At 41.5% G+C, this 26293-nt stretch overlaps 1 protein-coding gene and 1 long non-coding RNA gene across 2 annotated transcripts in view; one reads left to right on the top strand and one right to left on the bottom strand.

Annotated features, from left to right (window-relative positions):
* The window catches only part of fgfr1b (fibroblast growth factor receptor 1b), a 25279-nt gene extending 4460 nt beyond the window's left edge, over positions 1-20819 (top strand). Inside the window, exons 2-17 of the mRNA XM_044174553.1 lie at positions 3255-3410; positions 8411-8512; positions 8629-8801; positions 8900-9023; positions 10139-10329; positions 11772-11916; positions 12027-12217; positions 12933-13078; positions 14425-14546; positions 15652-15762; positions 15860-16050; positions 16391-16513; positions 16598-16668; positions 17638-17775; positions 18699-18804; positions 19922-20819. Of these exons, the coding sequence (XP_044030488.1) occupies positions 3287-3410; positions 8411-8512; positions 8629-8801; positions 8900-9023; positions 10139-10329; positions 11772-11916; positions 12027-12217; positions 12933-13078; positions 14425-14546; positions 15652-15762; positions 15860-16050; positions 16391-16513; positions 16598-16668; positions 17638-17775; positions 18699-18804; positions 19922-20005 (2142 nt within the window). The 5' untranslated portion in view covers positions 3255-3286 and the 3' untranslated portion in view covers positions 20006-20819. The remainder of the gene's footprint in view (positions 1-3254; positions 3411-8410; positions 8513-8628; positions 8802-8899; positions 9024-10138; positions 10330-11771; positions 11917-12026; positions 12218-12932; positions 13079-14424; positions 14547-15651; positions 15763-15859; positions 16051-16390; positions 16514-16597; positions 16669-17637; positions 17776-18698; positions 18805-19921) is intronic.
* On the bottom strand, positions 20493-26293 carry LOC122865730. Its single transcript, XR_006375535.1, has 2 exons — positions 25682-26293; positions 20493-21820 (listed from the first exon to the last, which is right to left on the bottom strand). It is a non-coding gene; the product is annotated as an uncharacterized LOC122865730 (long non-coding RNA).

Here is a 26293-nt window from a genome sequence, read left to right as displayed (position 1 = left end):
AGACCACGAGCATTTTCTGTCTCCCAGCAGCTCTGGACTGCAGATTTCTTTTTGTTATTGTTCTGTATAAAGTGCCGGTAATACGTCGGCTCAACTGGAGCGATGCCTGCACTTACCGCCACTTACTGCAGAACCCTCCCAATCAGTTTAACGCAGTGAACCAGTATGGATCCATCCCTCACCTGAGCACCATTTTTCAGCAACACCTTCTTCATACTGACACACCTCGGAGCTGCTTTCTTTCTTTTACCTTCTTCCAGTGCAGCTTCCTGATAGCCGATTCATTGTTTCAGTCTTTTTTTTCAAGCAAATATGCCGAAACATTTGATGGTTCCAGCTTCTCAAATCTGAGTCCTTGCTTTGCGTTGTCAAACATGAAAGTAAACTGGATATCTTTGGGTTTTGGACTGTCGGTCGAACAAATATCTAGAAATATAGCAACTTGCTGGAAAACCTTTTTTTTTACTACACTCCACACGCTGATCGACATGTAGATAATCCATTTTCAAGCAAAAATGCCAAACTTTTCTATTGCTGTAAACTAAATATCGAACGAGACATTTGAGGACGTCTCCTTGGACTCTGGGAACTTTTGATGGCCATTTTGGCTTGATTTTCTAAAATTGAACAGTTTTTGAATTCTACATATTGTTAGAAATATGCGATTGCCCTCTACTGGTTGAAACCTGGCTGGTGCAATTGAATTTTTCTATTTGCCACCTATAAAACCAACATCTCCTGACTCTGCAGACTGTGGAGAGGAGTATTAGTGAAGAGTGGATTGAGCAAATTGCATGGACTGAGTATAGTGATCAAGTAGTTAGATTGTATTGTCAGCATAGATTATTTACTCCCGAACAGTAGCGTTAACTGCGATAAACAGCATGGCTACGACTATGTGCTGCCACTCCCCCACAGAGACACACCGGAGAGCCACGAGCTCGGCTACAACACAGGGACCCACACAGGGACTCTCTCAGGGACCCACACAGGGACCCTCTCAGGGACCCACACAGGGACTCTCTCAGGGACCCACACAGGGACTCTCTCAGGGACCCACACAGGGACCCACACAGGGACCCACACAGGGACCCACACAGGGACCCACACAGGGACTCTCTCAGGGCCATAAAGGTGCTTCTCGTGATGGTCAAAGCTCCAGCAGACTCCCGGTCTTTCCAGCGGACGACAGGAGTCTTGACAGCAGCTTCTCATGACTGACGACCGCCCCCACGTCGCTGTCCATGCAGCGCTGAGCTGTCCTCCGTGCCCCCCGACCCTCCGCGTCATACGCTACGTAGCCGCGGTCGTTGCTCCCTCACTCCTCTGTTGCACTTTTAAAATACGCTGGGAGGAAGGGTTCTAGCTAAATTTGAGGGTGTAGTTGCCCTTTAATAGAGGAACTAGTCGGCAGATTAATTGATAATAAAAATGATCGTTAAGTGCAGACTTAGTTCCGTGATTATGGGGGAAAACACTTTCGCTGATAAATTGTTATTGCATTTGGCTTATCTGTTTAAAAAAATCCAGGTTTGGCCGGGCTGCAGTCGTCTCTCCTCAGCTCCCATACCAAGATAATGCATTTACCCGAGGAGGAGGAGCGTTTCACACCCTCATGGCGATGCATGCAGCAAATGGTGTTGGGGTCTGCCTGGGTGTTTGTTTTAGGTCGCGTGCACATCTGTTTGTATGTGTGATTCACTGCTGCACTGTTTTGGTTGACACTTGACAGTTATTTAGTAGTCACAGGTGAGCTAAAGGGGGGGGTGGACTCCCAAGTGTCAAAGGTTTATGGATCCACATCGCCATGTCTTCACCTACTCGGAGAAACAGCTGCACAAGTGTGAGCAGCCTGGGAGAAAACGCCGTGGAGCAGCAGGGTGCTGGCGTCATTCATTTCATTACGCATGATGTCGCAGAGACCCAAATGCTGCTGGAGAACATTTAGCTGTCTTTATTTGTTTTGTCATTTATTATCATGTGGCAAAGCGAGCAGAGACCGATGTGAAGGATTTTCATTATTGATTAATGTGTAGATCATTTTTCTGACTAAGCAGTCGTTTAGTGCATAAACTGCACATCACAGTTTCTCTTTGTGTCCAAACACTGTCCGAAATATAAAGGTTGAACTGATTATCTTTGATATAAAACAGAGAAGCAGAAAATTCTCACCTTGCAGAAGCTGCAGCCACAGATTGATGAGACATTTTCCCTTGAGAAATAAAATTGATTGATGCTGCCCTCAGCAGCTGCAGATGGTATGTAAATCCATCAAAATTGAACTTCCAAGTCACAGATCACCAAATTATATTGCTGCGAATCAGACCACGAGCATTTTCTTTCTCCCAGCAGCTCTGGACTGCAGATTTCTTTTTGTTATTGTTCTGTATAAAGTGCCGGTAATACGTCGGCTCAACTGGAGCGATGCCTGCACTTACCGCCACTTACTGCAGAACCCTCCCAATCAGTTTAACGCAGTGAACCAGTATGGATCCATCCCTCACCTGAGCACCATTTTTCAGCAACACCTTCTTCATACTGACACACCTCGGAGCTGCTCTGTGCAGCTTCTTCCAGTGCAGCTTCCTGATAGCCGATTCATTGTTTCAGTCTTTTTTCAAGCAAATATGCGAAACATTTGATGGTTCCAGCTTCTCAAATCTGAGTCCTTGCTTTGCGTTGTCAAACATGAAAGTAAACTGGATATCTTTGGGTTTTGGACTGTCGGTCGAACAAATATCTAGAAATATAGCAACTTGCTGGAAAACCTTTTTTTTACTACACTCCACACGCTGATCGACATGTAGATAATCAATTTTCAAGCAAAAATGCCAAACTTTTCTATTGCTGTAAACTAAATATCTGATGTGTTTTTAATAGTTTCTGGACAACAATGCAGATCTGTGGCTCAGAGGAAGAAGATCCATCAGGCTGTGATTCACACACAATACCTAAAATCTAGAATATAATCAGACTTATCCTTTGATTGAAAAAATAATCAGCAGATTAATCGATTATAAAGATAATCATTAGTTTTAGCCCTACTTCTGTGAAATGAATGGAAACCATTGGCTGCCGTGAAGGGAGGAAATCAATGTTGAAAGTGATTGTTTGCTTTGGAAAAATGGTCGTCAGTAATCTTAAGAAAACACAATTTGCAGTAAATTGCCTAAACCATGGGGAACGCAGCAAGGGTGATGAGCATCTTGTCTTCTTGTGAGTGTAATTTTACTGTCTCTGTTCTCTCGCTGCAGTGTGTTCCCACTCTGGAAGACACAGTAAGTTGATGTGTTGGGACACAATGTCTTCCCCCCGCTGCTTCCTGCTGCTGCTGCCATGCGTCCTGCTGGTTCTGCTGGTCCAGTTTCCTCAGGCTCAGTCCAGACCGGCCACAGAGGACACAGACACAGGTAAGATCCTTCGCAGATGTCTGAGTGTGGATGTCAGAAGTCTTTCTGTCTGTTCTGTAGAGCTGAACGACTTGAGGAAAATATCTAAATGTGGTTTTACCGATTGATATGCTGTGGCTTAAATTGCGATTATTTACTTTAAATTAGATGAAACCCCAGGCCTGTCTTTGTTAACGATTGCACCAAAGCAAAATCACCAAAATCTGTTGTTTCTACATGAACAGAATCCGATAAAATAAGGCTGTTGCGTGTTGTTTCAGTCCTCCCGGGGTTAAAACTAGTAAGTCAGACTAGTGCTGAAACGATTAGTCAATTAATTAGAAAATGAATCAGCAACTATTTTGATAATCTATTAAGCATAAAAAAGTGCCAACCCCCCCCCCTGGTTTTGTTGCTTTTCTATCTAATGTGAAATTAAACTGAATATCTTTGGGTTTTGGACTCTCGGTCGGATGAAACAAGACGTTTGACAGACGCCAGAGAGCACATTATTAACCAGACAACAAGGTTTCCTTTTTGTTGTTCGGCATACTCAATATAGATTTATATTGTACTTTTAGATTATAACGTCACTGTGGTATTTTATTGATCTTGTTGTGAAGCACTTTGTACTTTGTTTTGATAAGTGCTCTATAAATAAAGTTTTATTATTGTTAGAAATGCTGATGCGTTCATGTGTAAGTAGCATTTTCTATGCTGTAGCTGGCAGAGCTAACCGGTAAATCGGCCGATATTAGCTTATTGCAGATATATCGGTATTGGCGGCAGATAAGTAACAGAAATGCCAAACTACTGTATGTTTGCGGTCATTTAGAAACAGCGTCACCGTTACACATTGGTCCTCCACAGAGAGCTGTGACAGCTTTGTAAAATGTCCCGCTCAGTATGTATCTTGGTCACAGTTCTTTAAAAACAAACAGATATATGGGATCCGAATCAAGATTGTTCGTTCAAATTACCATCGGCTGATATATCGTTATCAGATTTCGAAAACTTCCAAATATAGATATCAGCATCAGCCTCAAAAATACAGTATCGGTCGGGCTTTAGTATTATAATCTTAACTGTTTGATGTACTGTCAGGTAGTTTAATGTATGTGTTATCTTTGCATCATATTTTATAAACTTACAATCGTTAGGATTGCATCTTTATCTTATCCATACTCTTATCGGCCGGTTCTTTATCAATACTAAAGAATTGGGTTTTTAAATTATATATATATTTTATATATATATATATATATATATATATATATATATATATATATATATATATATATATATATATATATATATTTTTTTTTAAGAATAAATTGAACAGGATTAGAATTTATTTATATTTTAAATATAACTAAATATTGTATGTAAAGTAACAGCAAAGTCACCATATAAACTCAATAATATCTCACTGGAAACAAATCTAAATTGTCAGTAAAATAAATCATATCCCTGACATCGAAATACTGTTTAGAAAGAATGAGGAAGTCAGACATCAGTCAGTGTCGGTCCCTCCTCCTGTCCTCCTCCCTCTGCTGCTGCTGTGATTCACTGCCTGCAGCGACCGCTGGTAGAGGGGGGGGGGGCTGCCGTCTCAGCCGGCGGCAAGGTTTATGAAAATCTGCCAAAAGTTAAGATTTGTGGCAAACTAAGATAAACAGTTAGGCTACATACAGACAGCTTTCATTTCAGCTTGTTCATAACAATTCACTATTAGGTTGGGCGGCTGTCAGGCGGAAGGTCGGCGGTTCGATCCCGGCTTCCCCCAGCCCGCATGTCGAAACGTCCTCGGGCAAGACACTGAACCCCAAATTGCTCCCGAGGTGTCTTCAGTGTGTGAATGCTTAGTTTGTTTGTTTGAACTGATGAGCAGTTGGCGCCTGCCATCAGTGTGTGAATGTGTTTAACCTGAACACTCATCCATGGGGACGGTGGTGTCACCGCGGGGACAAACATTGAGGTCCCCACAGGTGGAGACTGCTTTTTCAGGGTTAAGACTTGGTTTTAGACACCGGTTAGGGTAAGGGGCTAGGGAAAGCTTTATGTCAATGACCGAGATAGTGAAACAAAAGTGTGTGTGTGTGTGTGTGTGTGTGTGTGTGTGTGTGTGTGTGTGTGTGCAGCAGGGTGGGGAGGGGCAGACCGACTGGCAGTGAGAGATGCTTCGCTGAAGTAAAAATATTTTCGGTTCTTTTTGAAACCAGGTAATTAAGGTGAAGCGCTGTAAGTTATGATTCAAATCTTGGCTCTTGTGATTTTTTTTTTTTCCAATCACGAGTTTGATGTAAAACTTCCTTCTGTTCATTACGTCCCTCTGCCTCTGTACACGGATGTAACGTTCAGTTACCAGTTCTGCCGGTGTGTTTTTAGCCTTTTTTAACTGGTGTGTGTGTGTGTGTTGTTTTAGACCTTTCCTCCTCTCTTTTGTTTGAGGGCCTTTTCATGTCTGATCGCAGCTGTGGTCGTGGTGACTTTTATTATATAAAAGACTATAAAACTTTCCAATGAGCGAATTTCTTTAATAGGAAAGTGACTTTTTTTCAAGGTTTGGCTGTTTTTGGCTTTGAGGCATCTGAAACTAGTTAAAGTGATTTTTCATGGTGTAACCGAGGCTTGGCTCTCAGCGTGCTGGTTATGGTCTGTGTATCCTGTCCAGACACAGTAACAGATGCACACAGTCTGGTGTGTTATGGCCACTCAGGCTCTCTCAGACATAAACACAAGAAACCCCTTTCAGAAAACATTCATACTCCTTCCTGCCAGTATTTGTGTTTGTGTACATATGCATGTATATACCTTCTGCGGGTGTGATTGTTCCAACCATCTGGACTCCAGCTGAGTGCGAGTCTATGTGATACTGTTGTTTTTGAGCCCATAAATTCTTGTTTTTCTCTCAGTCAAGAACACATCAAATTTAGCCTCTCTGCTGCAGACTCCTTTCATAAACAAAGCCTGCTTTTAATTTCCCACCTCACTCAGTTATATTCTCTCAAATGAAGGTTTAGTCTTTTGAAATCAAACCGCTTCCCTCCTTCACACTGTCCGCTTTCTGAGACTGAGGATAAAACCAGTTAAATGTAAAATATTCCTGTAAAGGGGCCATGAACTCTACTCAGTTCTTGTAAAAAAGCATCCCTAAAACCCAACCCTGTCTTTTTATAAACTGTTTGATGTGTGTAACAGAAGCTGCACATTAGCCATAATCTATATTTTCAGTACCACAACACAAGGGTTTACAGGGATTCCCAGCTTTACATGTGACTCAGTGGGTTGGGTTTTTTTGTTTTGTTTTTTGGCTTCTCCTGTTCACCTTCACGCAGACTTCAGGGCCAGAAACACGTACAATGATTCGTTTTTCTTAAGGGAAGGTAGTCTGACTTTTTTTTTTTTGGAAGAGCAGGGGAGGGTCTTTTATTTTTTTCTTTACCACAGAGTTTTTAAAAGATTCATTGTTTTAAAAAAAGGAATGACGCGTTACAAATTATGGCTTTAGTGTCGGGCAGTGGGTCGTAAAACAGAACATTTAAGCACTTTGTACTTTGTTTTGATAAGTGTTCTATAAATAAAGTTTTATTATTATATTATTATAACATAACAGTCCTGTCTCTGTATTAGGGCTTTAGTGTTCCCGTACCAATCACTAGTTAATAGGACCAGTATGTCAGCTGGAGAAACAGACTCTTTATGGATATAAGAGATTATCTCAACCAACTTCCACAAAAAGGAAGCCAGAGAGAGTCTGCAGCCATGTGAGCGGCTCTGTGAGGCTGAAGGAAGGCACAGCGCTGCTTTGAGCTAAATGCTAAACATCAGCATGCTAACAAGCTCACACTGACAATGCTAACATGCTGATGTTCAGCAGGTATAATGTTCACCATCTTAGTTTAGCCTGTTAGCATGCTAACATTTGCTAATTCGCAGTAAACACAAAGTACAGCTGAGGCCGATGGGCCGCTCGCACATCATGGAACTGGTTTGATTTTGACGGACGTGTCGGGCTACAACTAATTCATATTTATTTTTTATTATTTGGCTCCAAAATATTCTGGTTGTCGTCCAGCAGCAGCCACAGAGCGGCTGCCTGCCGGTTCACTCATTCAGTGGCGGTCATAAGTATTTCTTTATTAGAAGCTCGTTATTCAGAAATAGAGAGTGGCTGGAATATTCACCGTTTTTTGTTGTTTGTTTTTTGCCATAGGGATGAAACAATTAGTCAAGTAATGGATTGGTCGAACGACAGAAAACGTTTTTAAGCAAAAATACCAAAAATTCTCTGTTTCCAGGTTTTCCAGTGTGAGGATTTGCTGCTTGTCTGTGTTTTATATTATCGTAAGCTGAATATGTGTGTGTTTTGGTCTGTTGGTCGGAGACACCTGGCTTTGGGAAACTGCACCGGACATTTTTCACTCTTTTCTGACATTATAGAGGCCAAACGATTAACTGATCACGTAACGGCTGCTGCTGGTACATTTTCACTGCGTGTGTTGATAAATGTTAAGGTTTAAGTTTGGTTACGCAATTAAAAATGATTTATGCTTTTAGTTATTAATGATGAAACAAGTTGCACTTGGGGGGGTCTTGTAGTCAAAGAGAGGGTTCAAAGGAAATATTAATAACTCTGGGGAGGTTGTTGCTTTTTTTAAAGAAAAGTGCAGGGCTCGGCCCCGCTCCCCACAGTCCCTCAGCAGGGGAAGACTGGAGGGATGTGTGTGTTTGCATGCTGTTAACGGCCGGGGCAGATAGGGAGGAGGTCTCTGAAGTCTCGGAAGTGGTTGGGTGTATTACTGTGCTGCGGCGACAGCTCCTGTCTGCCCGGCTGTCGAGTAGGACGGCTTAAAGCCTCATTCACAGCGAGCCTTTTTACTGAGCCGGGGTCAGAGGTCAGAGGTTAATCCACAAACTGGTTTCATTGTCTGTTGGAGGGAACATCTGAGACTCCCGGTAAGAAGCCTTAAAATCCTGTTTGCACACATCAGCTTTTAAACATCTAACTTCTTTTTTAGCTGACGCAGTTAAATCCTCTGAAGACGAAGAAGACGATGAGTCATCCTCGGAGGAAAATAAACTGTCCAATGAATTGTCAACAAGCAACGAAAAGTTCCAGTGTAAGCCTCAACCTTTTTGTTCTCTCTCTCTGTTCCTCTGCTTTTGTGTTTAAAAACATGAATCAAACACAAATGATTGTAATTATGGTGTTTACCTCGTTGCGTCTCCTCGTTAGTGTTGGCGCCGCAGTGGGTGATGCCAGAGAAGATGGAGAAGCAGCTCCACGCCGTTCCTGCCAGTAAGACCGTAAAGTTTCGCTGCCAAGCAACTGGAAACCCCGTTCCCTCCCTGCGCTGGTACAAGAACGGGAAAGTTTTCAGGAAGGACCAAAGAATCGGAGGGTTCAAGGTGTGTTTTTGACAGTTCTTATAAACAGAAACCAACAGAGGGCCAAACAGTTGTTTTTTTATTAAACTTTCTTTCTTTATCTATCTTCAATCTTTCAGATCAGAGACCACATGTGGACTCTTATAATGGAGTCAGTGGTTCCATCTGATAAAGGCAACTACACCTGTGTGGTGGAGAACGAATACGGGAGTCTCAAACACACCTACCTGCTGGATGTAGTTGGTAAGAATACCTAGCGGTTGCGACTGCGTCCACACTAACGTTTCCAGGTCCTTGTCTCTGTCCAAACTCCTGAACAACAGGAAAACGGCTAAATCTCTTCTTCTCTTCAATTCGCCAAACAACAAAACTGTTCCTCACAGCCAACGTCTGGTAAAGAGACAGACACAGGAGGCGGTTACACTGCAGTCTCAGCCTCCTGCTCTCTGTGATCATCTACACTGTGTTTTAATAACGGACCCGATCCCGATGTGAGTCTTTTAATATCCGATACTTGCATTTACATAGCAGCAGACGATATGCAGTGTTGATTAAATATGTATCAGGCACATTGGATTATAAATGAAAGTCAGTAGGCTTCATCTGTTATTTCAAACACCCAAGGTCCTGGTTCAAAACTGTTATGTTTATAAATGATTGATAAGGTATGAATGAAGGTTTAACTGGGAGAACTCGTGATATTGACGCGATCAGCTCGCTCGCTCTGTTGGAGTTGTTGGAAGTACAGAAACACTCTGACTGTACAGAGGTGTTACGCAGTGGAGCTTCTTCCCTCACAGAAGATCTTTGGCCGAGTGCAGAAACGCAAACCGACAACAGACAAGTTTCATTTTGTTTTGTCGTCAAGTTACCTCAGAGTTAACGTTAATTAGTGGCCGCTGACGTGACCTGCCGCTGGAGACATATGCTAAACTCTCATAAAGGAGAGCAGCGCTGCAACACCAGCAGGCTGAGGGGAAACACAGGAAAGTTAAGTAAAGGAAGGTTCTGCTTTATTTTAGCCGATACCGATCCATTAAAATATGCTCAGATGGGCCCCGAACCTGATCCAGACGATCAGCTGAGGACATCTCTAGTTTTAATGGTAACGAGACCAAGCTGCCTCACTGTGCTGCTGATAAAATCATTATTTTATGACTGTGACGTCGTCTAACACTGAGATTTACACACTCTGGAGACCAGTTGAAAGTTTTAGGTGTGGACTGAGGGCTGAAATGGAGAGAAAAATGTGTGGGTTTTTATTTTTTTATTTAACTGGCTTACTGTGGACTTCTTCATCCTCTCTTAGGATGGTAAATGACTGGCACCTCTGACATGTTTTAAACGTTCTGTTCCAGAGCGCTCTCCTCACCGGCCGATCCTGCAGGCGGGTCTGCCGGCGAACCAAACCGCAGTTGTTGGCGGTGACGTGGAGTTTGTGTGTCGAGTGTTCAGCGACCCGCAGCCTCACATCCAGTGGCTCAAACACATCACCGTCAACGGCAGCAGAGAGGCGCCGGACGGACACCCGTATGTCCTCGTTCTCAAGGTTTGTGTGTACAACTGTTCATGTGTTCAAGCCAAGTTAAACCACAAGTGTTTACCAAGTAGTTTAGATTCACACATCAGTAAATTAAAACAGATTTACACCCAGCTGCAGTGACGTCCTGTTGATTTAGTTTGATTGGACGGCTCTACAGATGTTTTCTCATTTAGACATTACTAAAGTCTTTACAAGCTAAGATAATCCTCAAGTTTTAATGGTGCAACTTAGAAAGGACTGTACACGACCCAGTCCTGGGCCTGAATAGTATTTGAAAACGTGGTAACATTACACTTTAAATTGGATACTAAGGGAAAACACAGTAAGCTACATTATGTATAAACTGATTTTTTGAGGTCTGCTGTTAGTCACTGACATAAAAGGGATGTGTATTTGTTATAACCTTCACTAGCAGTGGTTTCAGTCTTTATTGCATGACACTGGTTTCATATCTCTCTGACAGAGCAGAGAAAAACCACATCTGTGATGTATTGTGGACTTCTGATGAAAGACACTCAGCCAGTGTGGTTTGTTGTGTCTGGCACGTAGCCAGGAGCTTCGCACGTATTATTATGTTCCTTTTCCACAAGAAAGGCTGAATACAATGAACGTCTGGTGATTGGATGGTAAAAGAGCGAGTTTAAAACTGAATCTCATCAGTTATTTACTCATTTCTGAACCGTGAATGTCAGTAGCACCAGTCGAGTCTAGCAAAGCGCAGTACCAGTTACCCGCAGTTATCCCCGAAGCAAACGCTCGAGGTGCCAGTGTACTGTAGGGGTGCACAATGGATCACCACAGTGATCTGTGCAGATTGCAGAAGCACCTTCGATGGATTGAGTTCACTTGTGTTTCTGCCAGCAAAGAAACAACTATCCAAAATTGTGCTTATGTTATGCACAGCTGGAGCGTGTGCATACTGTCAATAATTATCTTCCTGCATGACACTGGGCTTTAAAGCTGCCCTGTGGGGTTTTCTTGAAAACAAACAAAACTCATTGTGTGTATCCTTGATGTCAAACAAACGGGTTGAATCCTTCTCCAGAAAATATTTGCAGGGCTGAGTTTTTGAGTACTTCAAATATTGCAGTCTTCTTTTTCTTTCCCTTTTGTTGGCGCATCGCTGCGCTTCTGTGCTCGTTCCCGCTGCCGGCTGTCAGTTGTAGTGTCAGTGGAACAGTGTAAACCTGACAGCAGGAGTGTGCATCGCCTGATAACACTACTAGTGTTCAAAAACTCATCAGGGATAAGTTAAAGGATACGTCTGGTGATATTTTATATATATTATATTTACATACAGACAGGAAGTCAGAAAGTAGACAGACTAACACATTGTTGGTTTTGGTCTTTTCGTGGGATTTGTTGACTATAACACCAGCCTTATCCTTTAAATAAACACGTCCACCTGCACACAGTTCTTTAATTCACCTTTCTCTCTCTTCTCTCAGACTGCAGGTTTGAACACAACGGATAAAGAAATGGAGGTTTTGATTCTGAGGAACGTAACTCTGAACGATGCTGGAGAGTACACCTGCCTGGCAGGAAACTCCATCGGAGTCTCCCATCATTCTGCATGGCTCACTGTAGTCGATGGTATGTGACGATATTCAGAAACTTCAGAAGAGAGAGTTGATCCTGCCAGAAACGATCTACAATATTGCTGTGACCTGAGGATTTGACTGTCTGCTGATCTGGTGTTTCAGACCTGCCCCCCTCCCCGCTGCCCTCTCAGACGTACTTGGAGATCTTCATCTATTGCCTTGGGTTTTTCATCGTCATCATCCTCACAGCCACAGCGGTCATCTGCAGACTCTGCTGCGCCCCGAAGAAGAGCGACTTCAACAGCCAGTTAGCGGTCCAAAAGTTAGCCAAGAGCATTCCTCTGAAGAGACAGGTAACACGTCCGTCTCTCTGGCTCATATTCGCCTTACCATTGCCAAACCATTTGTTCAGTTTCCTGTTTTGTCTCTTCACGTCCTGTTGCTGTTGCTGGCTGTAGTAAATACAAGTCAACAGTCCCAGTGCCGATCGGTTCACGCAGCCTGCTGTGCATTTATGAAGGTTGGGAACACACGTCCGCATTTATGAGGAGGTCATGTGACCTGACGACACCACATCCACCACACCATCAGATTAACCTTTAAATGCATATCTCAGGTCTTTAGTGACTCAAGACTGTATTACACCCTGTCTAATTCATTCATTTAATTCAGTTAAGCACCAGACTCCCTGGTATTCCTCAGACTGTGTTTTTAACAATGTCCTGGTGTCAAAATGATAGAAAGCATTGTTCTCTAATGTTTTTCTCTGAGGTATGTTACATTTTTTTATTCACGGTATGCTGGATGCAAGTGAGAGCGGGTAATGTTTTTCCTGTTTGGCCTCATGATGGCGCTGTTGTCTCACTGTTACTACGAATACATACAGACGCAATGATGAAAAAGTTGTTAACATTAGCTTACTGTCGCAGTAACATGGTGCAGCACCTGGGTGTCAGGTTTAGTACACAAGGTACAAAGTGATCACAAGCAGCAGATGTGACAAATCCCGACTTCCGGCGCAGACAGGAAGTTAAAAGGTCGCTCACAGCTTCTCTGGCTTCTCTGCAGGTGTCAGTCGAGTCCTCGTCCTCCCTTCAGTCAGGGATGTGTTTGATGCGTCAGTCTCGTCTCTCCAGTGCAGCCACCACCATCCTGGCAGGAGTGTCGGAGTACGAACTTCCCTATGATCCTGTCTGGGAGCTGCCTCGCGACAGGTACGACAGCCTATAACATATAATCTGTCTCTCTGCTTTCTGATCCACGTTCCCGTGTTTCTTTTACACTTGATGATAAATTGTTTATTTCTCTTTCCTGCATTTAGTGAGTCACTTGACTTGCTGCAGTCTGTCGGTGGCCCAACCTACACTAAAGGCTACACCCTATATTTAGTCCTGTCTTCTGTTGTTACCTTGTGTAACCTCATGACAACGTCTATCTGTCTACCAGGTGGCTATAAAGTGCTGCCAGTAGATCCTCAGAAACCCACAGGAGAGTTTCTAACTTTTTCTAATTTCATTTCTACTTGTGTGGCCGTTGTCGACCTTGAAGCGTCCTTAAAGTACAGAACAGAACAAAAGTCTTGTTTCACTCTGCCTCAGGCCGTGTTCGGACACCAAAACGACTCAGAGTCCAGCAAAAAGTTGAACCTGGCTCAATCAAAAAATCACATTCCTGGGAGATAACGTGAACGCTGTATTTCTACTGTTCACCTAACAGTCGTCATGGAGAAGGATACAGTGATTTCTGCTGTGGTAATTTTACAGAGTTGTAAAATCCTGTCTCATAATAACCTCTGTGCACCTCTCAGGTCTCTTACATGCTAATGCACAGGGCGCTATGTATGGTGTTTGTTTTGATTTGTGAAACGTGCCAAAGTGAGCGAGAGGAAATGATCTCATCTTGCAAATCGCAGCTTGCATGTCGCAGGGCCCCTGCATCATATTTTAGTCGAACCGGCGCCTGAGACAACACTCCCCCACCAACGCGGCCTCTAACGCAGGTCTCTTTTCAGTCTGAACGTCCACTTTTTCATTTCTCAGTCGAGGACAAAAGTATCACAGAAACGTTCAGGAAAAGGGTGTTTCAACGAGATACAGTATGTAATGGATCAAATCTAATAAGCGCATATATGTAGTCCACTTTCCCAGTATTTTACATATAGATCCTATCGAAGTCTTAAGGTAAAGGTCAGTTTCTCCACACAGTTTATTTGTTGACAGCTGCGGTCCAGTTGTCCTCTGTCGGAGGTCATTTCTGTCTGGCTTTATTGTTATTCCCCGCCTCCTTCATTTGATCTTTTCACTCTGACTGTGATTTCAAATAACTTCTTAAAACATACCTGTTTGTATATCTGTAGGTATGTTGTGTGCCTGCATATTTTTGGATTCATGTATTTGATCTTTGCTCCTTGAAGTCCTGTAAAGCACTTTAGATTAACTGTACTGGACATTATACACCGATTAGCTGTAGCATGCTTGTGTCTTGTGCCGGTATCCTCGCAGTTGAAACGCACCGTGCACTGACGTGATGGTAAAGTGTCTGCTGCGTGTGTTGTCCTCAGGCTGACTCTGGGGAAGCCTCTGGGAGAAGGCTGTTTTGGTCAGGTGGTTCTGGCGGAGGCTGTTGGGATCGACAAAAATAAACCCACTCGCCTCACAAAGGTGGCTGTGAAGATGCTTAAAGGTGAGAGCTACTTTCTAAACTAAGCGACTTAATTCTAGTCTCTGGATTCAGCCAAAACAGCTTCTACTTAATATTTTTATTGTAATCTTGAAAAATAAATAGATAAAAGAAAAAAGAAAACAACATAAAGAAAGAAAAGGGGAGGTGATACACATTAATAATAATAAAACTTTATTTATAGAGCACTTATCAAAACAAAGTACAAAGTGCTTCACAACAAGAGAAATGTTAATGCTTCTTTTTCATCTCATTTCATTCATGAATCTCTGCATCATTTCTTTCCAGGCGTGGGTGCAAAGAAATTAGGATGTAAACCATAATTTAGTTATTCATTTCTAAGCAGACATCCTTGAACACACAAACCTCCATCCAAAACAATATATTTTTTAATTTCCTTAATTATTTTGTCTTCAATGTTGGGGCAAAACCAAAAATATGCCTAAATGAAGCGACTGTGACTAAACGAGCGCGGCTGTATTTGTGCTGATTTGTAAACTTATTCCTGCATCTGCTTCCCATCTTATCTGAGCTTTTACATGTTCATATAGTCCCTGTTCTGAAATGTTGTTTTAGCTTTCAGTTTGCTATTTAACATTAGTTAGGTTATATTCTTTCCATAAATATTTAATTAGTGGATGTAGATCATTTATTGACCTTTCTCTAAATCCAAGATTGTGTAAATATCATCTTTAGCGTGCAGATATCTAAAACTGTCCAAATATAATTAATACTTTCTTTTGAGAGCATTTTTCAAAAACATTATCTTCTTGATTTGGAGTAAAAATCTGGATCTTTGCATATTTCTCTTGATGACAAATCCTTCGTCCACATTCAGTGTTTCTCTAGTTTTTACTCATGATGTTCTATTGTTTCCAATAGTTTATTAATCCGTGAGTGTCGTTATCAAGTTGTTTTCTTTTGACTGGTTATTGATCCAAACCCCGACACTGAGCGGGACGATCAGGAAGAATGAATCCACCTTTTAGTTTATTCAACTTTAAACCTTTCACCCCTTTTCTCTCCCCGTCCCATATATAACAATGCACGAGAGAAAGATATCTTACCTTAACACGAAGCTGAAGTCATCTTCGCTTGTTGTGTGCAGCGGACGCCACAGAGAAGGACCTGTCTGACCTGATCTCTGAAATGGAAATGATGAAGATGATTGGCAAACACAAGAACATCATCAACCTGCTGGGAGCCTGCACTCAGGACGGTGAGTGTGTGGATTCTGTGTGACGCCTAAATCAGTAGTGAGGTGTGTCGGACAGACGTTAAAGACGACGCCTCCACCTCCTGTGTGTCTCCGTCAGGCCCTCTGTATGTGGTGGTGGAGTACGCCTCGCAGGGAAACCTGAGGGAGTATCTCCGGGCTCGTCGACCGGTCGGGTTGGAGTACTGGAGCGGCTCCAGGCAGGCTTCTTTGGGCAGCTTGGAGATCAGGGAGCTGGTGTCTGCTGCGTACCAGGTGGCCAGAGGAATGGCGTACCTCGCCTCAAAGAAGGTCAGTTTCTGTAACCATCGTATTGGACGATCCTGCTCTACGTGATTTATGTCCAGTGGCTCAGTGCTAACACAAGAAGTCATGTGACGTCTGGTCAAAAGTGAGGAAAAAAGAGGAAATTATTTTTTTAAAACGGCACCAGGACTGACGGCACTAAAATCAAGTTACCTGAAGTCGGCCACAGCCAGTTAGGCAGACGGACGTCCAGCCCAGAGCGGTCGAACTGACAATGAGAACAAGATACATTTTCACCAGCCTCATCCTTTCAGAATGATCTTGGTAATCCTTTATTCCTCTGCTGTCTCTTATGAAAACTGCGCGTCTCCTCTCTGCTGTGCAGTGTATCCACAGAGACCTGGCAGCCAGGAACGTGCTGGTCACAGACGATAACGTGATGAAGATAGCCGACTTCGGCCTGGCCCGAGATATCCACCACATCGACTACTACAAGAAGACCACCAATGTAAGACGGATTGAATGGACTGAATATTAACATTAGGATGATTAGAAGAGATGTGTTCTGACTGACATGTTTCTGTTCCTGCAGGGTCGTCTGCCGGTGAAGTGGATGGCGCCAGAAGCTCTATTTGACCGCATCTATACGCACCAAAGTGACGTGTGAGTTTTAACTTTAAAGACTTGTGATTGCTGTTTTGTCATTTTTCTGGACGCGTGTTCTTGTGCGAACAGTTGTTTTTCTTTCGGGCACCTCGTTACGTAAATGTTGCAATTGTTCATGTACGTACAAGGCAACTTTATTTATACAGCACATTTCAAACACAGAAGTGCTTTACATAGGCAAACAAAAGCATCAAAAAAAGCAATAAAATCAATAAAAAACAATAAAAGATAGAAGTTAAGATAGAATAAAAAGACATTTTAAAATGAGATAAGTGGAATAAAATACATATAGAAAAGACCAGAAACACTGTCACAGTTGCAGATGAAACAAAGGAAATATATAAGTGCGATAGAGAAACCAATCAGTCAAGTCGCAACAGCAATCTGGGCAGCTGATTATTTCCCCAATTCATTGATTTGTTTTGTCTATAAAATGTCAGAAAATCCAAAAAAAATAACGGCAACAGTCCGAAACCCAAAGACATTCAGATTACAATGATATGAAACAGGAAAAGAACCAAATCCTGGAGCAAGCAAAGATTTAGCATTTTTGCTTGAAAAATGACTCAAACGATTAATCGAAAATAGCTGACAATGAATTTTCTGGTGATTTATTAACCGATTGATCAACTAATCTTTTCAGCTCTGAATAAATGTATCGCTTAATTATCATCTCTTAAGCACAAAGAAAAAAAGATGTTTAATTAAGCACGAAACACTTTGACTGGACCAGTTTTAAGGTGTTGAGGAGATTCTTCTCACGTCAGAGCAGTCTATCATTTTGTTCCCTAGCGGAGCAGGAAGAACATAATCAGACCAGCACTCCTTCCCCAGTCTCACACTGGGGACCTCACACTCTGCTTTATACACCACTGGAAAGGGTTGGTCACATGGGGCAGTTACATATCCCGTGTCTGAAAAGGTTTTTGTGATGTTTCCCGTGTGCTGCTGCTGCTGCTGCTGCAGGTGGTCGTTTGGAGTCTTGCTTTGGGAAATCTTCACCCTCGGGGGGTCTCCTTACCCCGGAGTCCCCGTGGAGGAGCTGTTCAAGCTGCTGAAGGAGGGGCATCGCATGGAAAAACCCTCCGCATGCACTCAGGAGCTGTGAGTACGCCCGCACACCTCACCTCACCCCATCCTCCACACGCAAACACAGCTTTTAAATGGATAACAACAGTCATTTCACTCACACTCTGTCTTAAGATAGTTCTAGTAAATCTGTGTTCAGGCTCCAAATAACTTCAGTGGTGGAAAGTAACTAAGTACATTTACTCCAGTACTGTACTTAAGTTCAACCAAAGAGACATTTCCCCTCTAAATGTCTCACATGGTGTCATTTAAATAATTGTTTGAGGCTCAAAGAAATAACAAGGAACGAGTATTTGATGTTGATACTTTAATTACATTTTGCTCATAAAACTTAATGTACTTAAAGTGGGAATATGAATGCAATGTTTTTACTTGTAATGGAGTATTTGTACACTGTTGTATTGGTACTTTTAAGGATCTGAATACTTCTTCCACCAAAGATCAAAGTAATTTACACACACAAAAAAAACTTGTTCTGTATAGTTGCTTTTATATTAAAAATATATTCTATATTTAAGTGTTTTATGGATTACACAAAATAGATTTCTTACATTTACGCATGTGTTTATATTTATTTGGTGTACAAATGTTATTGGTAATCAATGTTTCCAGTTAAAGTGACCTTCATTCATGTAAATGTACAACAGTAGTTAAGTTCATCAGTTGTTAGTTTGTGTGATTTACAGTTTTTTATTTTGGACTTTTAAACATTTCTGAGACAGAGAGGCAGAAAATGTTTGCTTACTTGTGAGAAGAGGGGCAATAGTCATTAATTAAGGCTTCAACAGCAAAAACCATTTTAAAATACATCAGTAATGCAGGTAGAGAACATAACATCACCAACACCTGTGTCTGAGTGGCACAAAGCCATGACTGTGACAGGTGAATGAATCCAGTAATGTCTGCAAACGGCTGAACACTGGCTTGGGTTTCATCAGGTACCTGATGATGAGAGACTGCTGGCACGCCGTCCCATCTCGCAGACCGACTTTCCAGCAGCTGGTAGAAGATTTAGACCGCACCCTTTCTCTCATGGCCAACCAGGTAAAGTGTTGTTTATCAAGACTTTTCATTCAGTAAAATAGATATGAATAGGAATTATCTTCAGCATATTCTCACATACTGGAATCAGAATCAGTTTTATTGCTTTAAGGAATCTGCTTTGGTATTTTGGTGCTAAACAATAAACATAGTAAAAATATAAGAAATATAAAGCAAGTACTGCAGGTCAAGAATCATCAATAGAAAATTGACAATAAGATATTAAAGAATATAAAAAATATTCTAAGAAAATAATAAAGAATATGTATAATGTGACTCTTATTTAATGGGCGTATGAGAGTCAGTGGGGGTCCCGGGCCTTGTTGATGCGGCCGGCTGCAGACAGAAAGAAAAGAAAAACGGTGTAGACACACAATTCTAACTTTTTAAAATGTTCAGCTTAATTTGGGCATCTGATTATCTATTCAGACTTTGGATTATTTCATACTTTGATATATTAATATAATTTAAAATATTCATTTTCTTTCAACATTTTATTTCATAGAAATAAATGGGCTGATGCGTTCGATGACAGTGGGAAATTCCACTTTCTTGAACTTAAAGTTCAGCTGTTTTCAGCACTTGCACATAAACCAACACTAACTTCTTTCACTGCTTTCACATTAACTAACCCTTTCACCCGTTACATGTCAACTGACACTTGAACTGCTTTAATCTCTTACATTTCAGCTGACAGTTCAATTGTTTTCAGCTCTTACGTGTCAACTAACATTTTAACAGTGCACGCACTTGAACTATCTCCAGCGCTTCAACTGAAATTTCAACAGCTTTCATCTCTTACACTTTAACTGGCAATTCAGCTACTTCCAGCAGTTAACACCTCCACTTACATTTCAACTGCTTTCATCTCTTACTCTTCAGCTGACATTTTAACTGCTGTCACTGCTTACACTTCAGCTATCTCCAGCGCTTCAACTTCAGCTGAAATTTCAAGCGCTTTCATCGTTCATAGTTCAACTGACACTTTTTTTCATCTTTTTTTCTTTAAACGACACTTCAACTGCTTTCATCTCTTACACTACATCTGACATTTCAACTGCTGCTGTCGACAGCTTAAACTGGCAATCCCACGTCCAACCCTCTGATTCTGTCGCTTCAGGAGTACCTGGACCTGGCCGTTCCTCTGGTCCAGTATTCTTCGGTCGGCTCTTCTGCCTCGGCTCATTCCTGTAACTCCACATAGGCGTCCTGGGACCTTTTCCCTTCCCGGATCACCTACATCCCGTTTCCTCTGCTGCGCGGGGCGGCGGCAGTCCCAGACGAGGCCCGACGGAGGAGCTCAGACAAGCTGCTTCACTGTCGTCTATCACAGCAGCAGCCTGATGTGAAGAACAGCTGGACTGAGCTGGACTCCCCAGCAAGGCCTCAGGAAGCAGCTCGCACACCATCTCATTCATAAAGGGTGTAAAGACTGAGTTCACCCACTGATAGAAGACTGTGAGAGCTGGGTTTGGCTCCTGTACTGCCTATTGCATTAGTGCTTTGCTAATGTTAATAATAATGTTCTCAGTGTGAATACTGTAAATAATAGTTTGTGTTATATGGAAGACCAAACTGGATATATAAGAGAAATATGAAATGAAAGAGAGATGTAAAAGGGAGAAATAGGTACTAAAAAACATAAAGGAATGAATAAAATAAACAAAATATATATATATAAATATGTAAAAACATATATTTCATATTCATTTTACTTTTTACCGTTGCATTTGGATTTATTTTTCCATCAGCAGACTCCCTAATGCCTCTGGAAATAATTTATTACTCATTTATAGATTTATTTTTCAAGTTTTCTTTGTGCGTTTTCCACCAAAATGTATGTATTTCTCAGTCAGGTTTGGTCCTTCGCAGTAATGTCATGTTGCCAAAGATGATGTCTGACAGTGTTACAGTTCAACATTGCACTTATCCTCCAGCTGATTGCAGCCTGCCGTTTGCAGAAAATCTAGCTGAATGTGTAACTGATTAACAGTATTAAAATCCTTTTTGAATTTTTACTCCGGTTCAGACTTTGTTGTGGTTAAATGAACAAAAATGTGATATTTGACAAATGTAATAATGACAGTTCGTCCACATTAAGTCGGTCACATTGGAAAACACATCTCGCACGTGACCAGGGGGAAAATGTGGAGAGCATGTAAAGATTCATAAAGCAACAATAAACCAAACTAACCAAAGTTTTTATCAGACAGAACGACACGGACAAGATGGAGGACAGAAAAGAAAAACATTGATCAAACACATGAAAAGTGACTAAAAAGAGCTTGAGAGAGAAGTTCAAACCCTGCCTCCACTCAACTGACCAATCACGCGTAAAGTGGTCGTGATCGGCAGATTGTTGGTTTCGTAAGTTTACAACAATCGTCAGACCCCCCCCCCCCGAAAGGGGTTTCAGATGCTGTTCGACCATGTGACCCCCTTTCCTGTTGGTCAGTTTGGACAAAGATCTGGAAACACTCGAGTGGACGCGTGTTGTTTACACACGAAAACAGCGTTTTATAAATTAGACAGCTTAAGCGGCCGGCATGCTTCTTCTGAACTGTTTGTCGGAGCGTCGGACGGCTTCAGAGAGCCCCTCTGTCCGACCGTTTCTGTAACTTTCCAAAAGCGACAGTCTGTCATTCACACCCACTTTACGCCGTGATTGGTCAGCTGTGTGGAGGTGAGAAAGTAAGCAGGGTTTGAATTCCTCTCAGATCTCTTTTTTCATTTTTAACACAAATATTTGTGCAAACTGTGTGCAACACGATGAATGTCTTCCAGGAGAGACTGTCTGAAAACGGGACCCCCCTCCGACGACCAGCTTTTCACCCAGGGCCCCAGGGCCTCCAACAGGAAGCATCCACTTGTTGAATATGTGTGTGGAGATGGATTGTGGGAAGAGAAGCGTAGTCAGGGCCTCTGCACCATCTATCACACACCTTCCTCTGGCTGGTTTTCTGGTTTTCTCTGCGGAGCCTGAAGCAGCGTTTCCTTCCCACAGAGAGGAAACGTTGCGCTACATAAGACAGGAGGCTCCGTACATCATGCAGTTCTTTCTGTCTGTGACATTTTATTCCCTCTGTAGCTCCTGGCTGACATTACAAATACATAACTGGTGTGCAGTGTATTTTGTTACAGCCTCATACTAAATTGAATCAGTATGAACTGCCTCTGGCTCCCTCATCCCTCTCCTTACTGTTCTCTACAGTAAACCATCCATTTTCTCTTTCTGAAAATCTGAATCATTTCCAGAGAAAGCTTTCTTTTTTGTCTCTCATAAACGTCTCTCATTGTTTTGAAGCTACACGGAGACGCAATCTCAAAACTGCCTTAGTGCGACAGAAGAATGGATGTCTCACAATCGACATTTTATTCATTATTTTATTCGCTTTCTTGCCGAGAGTTAGATGAGAAGATCGATGCTACTCTCATTTCTAATCAATTTGAAGCTACAGCCAGCAGCTGGTTAGGTTAGCTTAGCTTAGCATACAGACTGGAAACCAGGAAACGGCTAGCCTGGCTCTGTCCGAAGGTAATGGAACCCACCTACCAGCACCTCTGAGTAAGGGCTAATGTACAGCGAGCCGGCCATTACTGCGAAATTAACCACGACAGGGTGATGCAGGTCTAGAATCACCCTGAAAGGGTTCATTTCACAATAATGACCGGCTCGCTGTACATTATCCTGCTTATTACACGGATACTTACTAAAGAAATCAATAATTTGACACCAAATATTAATTTAATTGATTTAAAAAGGATTTAAAAACGTTCTTTCGCCACAGGACTTCTTTCTGCAGATTGATATGATTGGACTCCAGAGTCAATGATCAGAACTGCGTCCATAGCAACTGTCTGTTATTCATAGCAGCGGTCTGCTCCTCAGAAATAACAGAGCGTAGAGTGCCGTAATCGACGAGTATTCAACAAAGCCGTGTAATAAAGCTCACTGATTAACACCTTATATCTCGTTTGTTTAATTCGTACAAAAATCAAAGTGTAAAAACAACACGATGTAGTTTTATGAGGTACGTGACAGTGGTATTGATCATCAAATACTAAGTATTTCTTGCAGAAAGAGAATAAGTATTTTCCAAAATATGGCAGCGTCAGTGTGTCAGTTGGTCGGTCCACCAATCTGGTCCAGACTGAAATATCTCAACAACTACTGAATGGATTGCCACGAAATGTGGTTCAGACATTCATGTTCCCCAGAGGATGAATCCTAATGACTTTGGTGATCATCTGACTTTTCCTCTAGCGCCACCTTCAGGTCACAATGTGTCCAACACTTTGGTTTATGACCAAATACCTGCAGAACTAATGACATCCCCAACAGCCTCAGTTGTACTTTGTGTTTACTGCTAATTAGCAAATGTTAGCATGCTAACATGTTAAGCTAAGATGGTGAACATGGTAAACATTGTACTTGCCAAACATCAGCATGTTAGCATTTAGCTCACAGAGCAGCTAGCATGACTGTAGACTCTTAGTCTGGTTTAACTTTAATTTTGTGGTTTGTTACTTGTAACTGCTACAAAAGGTGCTGTAGAAATAAAGTTTGCTTCCTTGCAATTTCAGATAACCAGTGGTGGAAAGTAACTAAGTACATTCACGCAAGTACTGTACGTAAGTACAATTTTGAGATACTTGTACTTTACTTGAGTATTTTCTGCTACTTTATACTTTTACTCTTTTTACACTACATTTCAGAGGCAAATATGATACTTTTCACTCCACTACATTTATTTGATAGCTTTAGTTACTTTGCATATTAAGATTAATAATACAAAATATAATTAACAAATAAATGATGATGTAAAATTATAGATTAAGATAAAACTTTATTGATCCTGTGGGGAATCCACAAGCTACAGAGCACATAAAGTATATAAAGTAGTTAAAATGAGCTCCACCTTTACCAGCTGCAACATTAAAGTCATGAACACATTAATGTGTCAAATAATATATATTATTCTGAAATGGGCCATTCTGCATAATGAGTACTTTTGCCTTTGGTACTTTAAGTATATTTTGATGCTAATACTTTTGTACTTTTACTTAAGTAAAAATTTGAATCCATGACTTTAGACAGTATTTCTATGCTGTGGTATTAGCTACTTTTACTTAAGTACAAGATCTGTGTACTTCTTCCACCTCTGCGGTAAACACACACAGAGCAGTGTGTTTTCTGCTGTTTAACAGCTCTAATTCCTGGAAATGAGGGCTGTTAACAGCCGTCTGCTCTGCTGTCAGCAGTGACGCCTCGGCGGACACTCAGAGCTACCAGAGCCCCCTGCTGAGCTGCTGTAGGTAAACACACCTCCATAGTAAAGAGGGGGAGGCTGGCTATCTTTCTCACCCTGCCTGATGGAAGTTAATGGGCCATAACACTGAGGTGAGGAGCCATTAACGGTCAGCCATTACCTTGTGTGACAGATGGCCGAGCGAGAGCCATTGTGGTGTCACTGAACACCTCCGCCACCGAGCCAACAAGCCTGGACAAACACTGAGGAGTCATCAAGTTATTTACCTTTCATAGTGTCCTCTGTCACCTGCAGCATTTAAATGTCTGTTTATACTGTAATCTTTGTCTTTCATTCAAGTGAGGTTAGAGTTGAAGATTGTGAAAAAAGAATTTAATTGTTCTCCATGTTTTTCCTAACAAAACTTATATTTTCTTTTCTTTCAATGTCTGTTTGGGACATTTGATAAGATCCATATTTTCTATTTAGGGTCATGATAATAAACAGTACTGCCATCGTGTGGCCTGTCAGGATATAAAGAGCCACGTTACTGACGTTCCATGACTCAGTAAATGGAAAACTGCTGTTGTGCTTCTAAAACAAACAGGGTTTTATAACCACTATTATTATAGGGAGGAAGTTAGAGCAGAGCTGTGATGCTGATGGTCTGTTTATCATTTGTGCTGCAGGATAAAGGAGCTCTGTTCAACGGTGGAGGAAGAAGTATTCAGATCTTACTTAAGTAAAAGTACCAGTACAACAATGTAAAAAATACGCCATACCAAGTAAAAAATATAGCATTGATTTTCTTACTTAAGTTCATTGTGTATTATCAGCTTCATGTACTTAAAGTATTAGCAGTAAAAGTACTGGTTCTGCAGTAAAATGTCTCCTGTGACTGATATCTGATTCTATCTGACATTATTAGTTAATAATGATAATAATAATAATAATAATAATAATAATACTGATGCATCAATGTTAGAGCAGCATTTTACTGTTGTAGCTGCTCGATGTGGAGCTAGTTTTAACTGCTTTATATAACTGCTTTATATTAGCTAGTTTTAACTACTTTATATACAGTTAGCTAGTTTCAACTACTTTATATACAGTTAGCAAGTTTAAACTGCTTTATTAACAGTTAGCTAGTTTTAACTGCTTTATATACAGTTAGCTAGTTTTAACTACTTTATATACAGTTAGCTAGTTTTAACTGCTTTATTAACAGTTAGCTATTTTCAACTACTTTATATACAGTTAGCTAGTTTTAATTGCTTTATATAACTGCTTTATATACAGTTAGCTAGTTTTAACTGCTTTATTAACAGTTAGCTAGTTTTAGCTTCTTTATGTACAGTTAGCTAGTTTTAACTGCTTTATATACAGTTAGCTAGTTTTAACTGCTTTATTAACAGTTAGCTAGTTTTAGCTTCTTTATGTACAGTTAGCTAGTTTTAACTGCTTTATATACAGTTAGCTAGTTTTAGCTGCTTTATGTACAGTACGTAGGGTGGCCATTTCCATAACACCAAAAAGGAGGACACTTTTTCAGTGAAGCTAGGATAAAAACTGAAAAATAATCCTAAATCCATAACACATAATAAGACTCATAATAAGAGAAGTGTACTCACCACATAGTCGAATGTCTATTTGCCATACGTTTGCCCTTTCCTGGCTGCTTCCAAGAGTTTTTGCAAGGAATTGCTGGTGCATATCTGTGCACTCAATTGTGAAATTGACACAAATTTTACAGCTCTGCCTTGACACTGTCCAAATCCAGACGGTTTCTCTCATTTCTCCATGCTGAGGTCATCATTGAAAAGACAGGTCCAGTATGTGCATTGCTACATGGGATGGAGACGATGTAGGCGCTGACCTTCAGATTCACAAGTGGGGCATCTGCTTTGGAAAACAGTTTCAGATCCCACTCCTCACCGTGGCAACCTTCCATTTCTGAAGAGCTGAGAAGAGCCTCCACCACGCCATATTCCTCATTCCTCCATCCATATCAATGGCTTTCAGACTGCGGGCCTGGACTGCATCACTGTATTCTTCATAAGACACAGCAGTTGTGAGGCCAAGCTTTGACAGCTATGAAGGCTGTTCTCAGAGAAGTCATACCTTTCATCAGCCTCACATTTCTTAGCCAGATCAGGGGTTAGCTGCTCGAGTTTGTTGTTCACAGCAAAGCCAAAAAATGTGTCCTTAAGCCTTCTCTCAAGTTTCCCTTTCAGTTCAGTCAT

Source organism: Siniperca chuatsi, linkage group LG18 (genome assembly GCF_020085105.1).
Source record: "Siniperca chuatsi isolate FFG_IHB_CAS linkage group LG18, ASM2008510v1, whole genome shotgun sequence".
NCBI classification, from domain to species: Eukaryota; Metazoa; Chordata; class Actinopteri; order Centrarchiformes; family Sinipercidae; genus Siniperca; species Siniperca chuatsi.
This window is presented reverse-complemented; position numbering and strand designations above follow the sequence as displayed.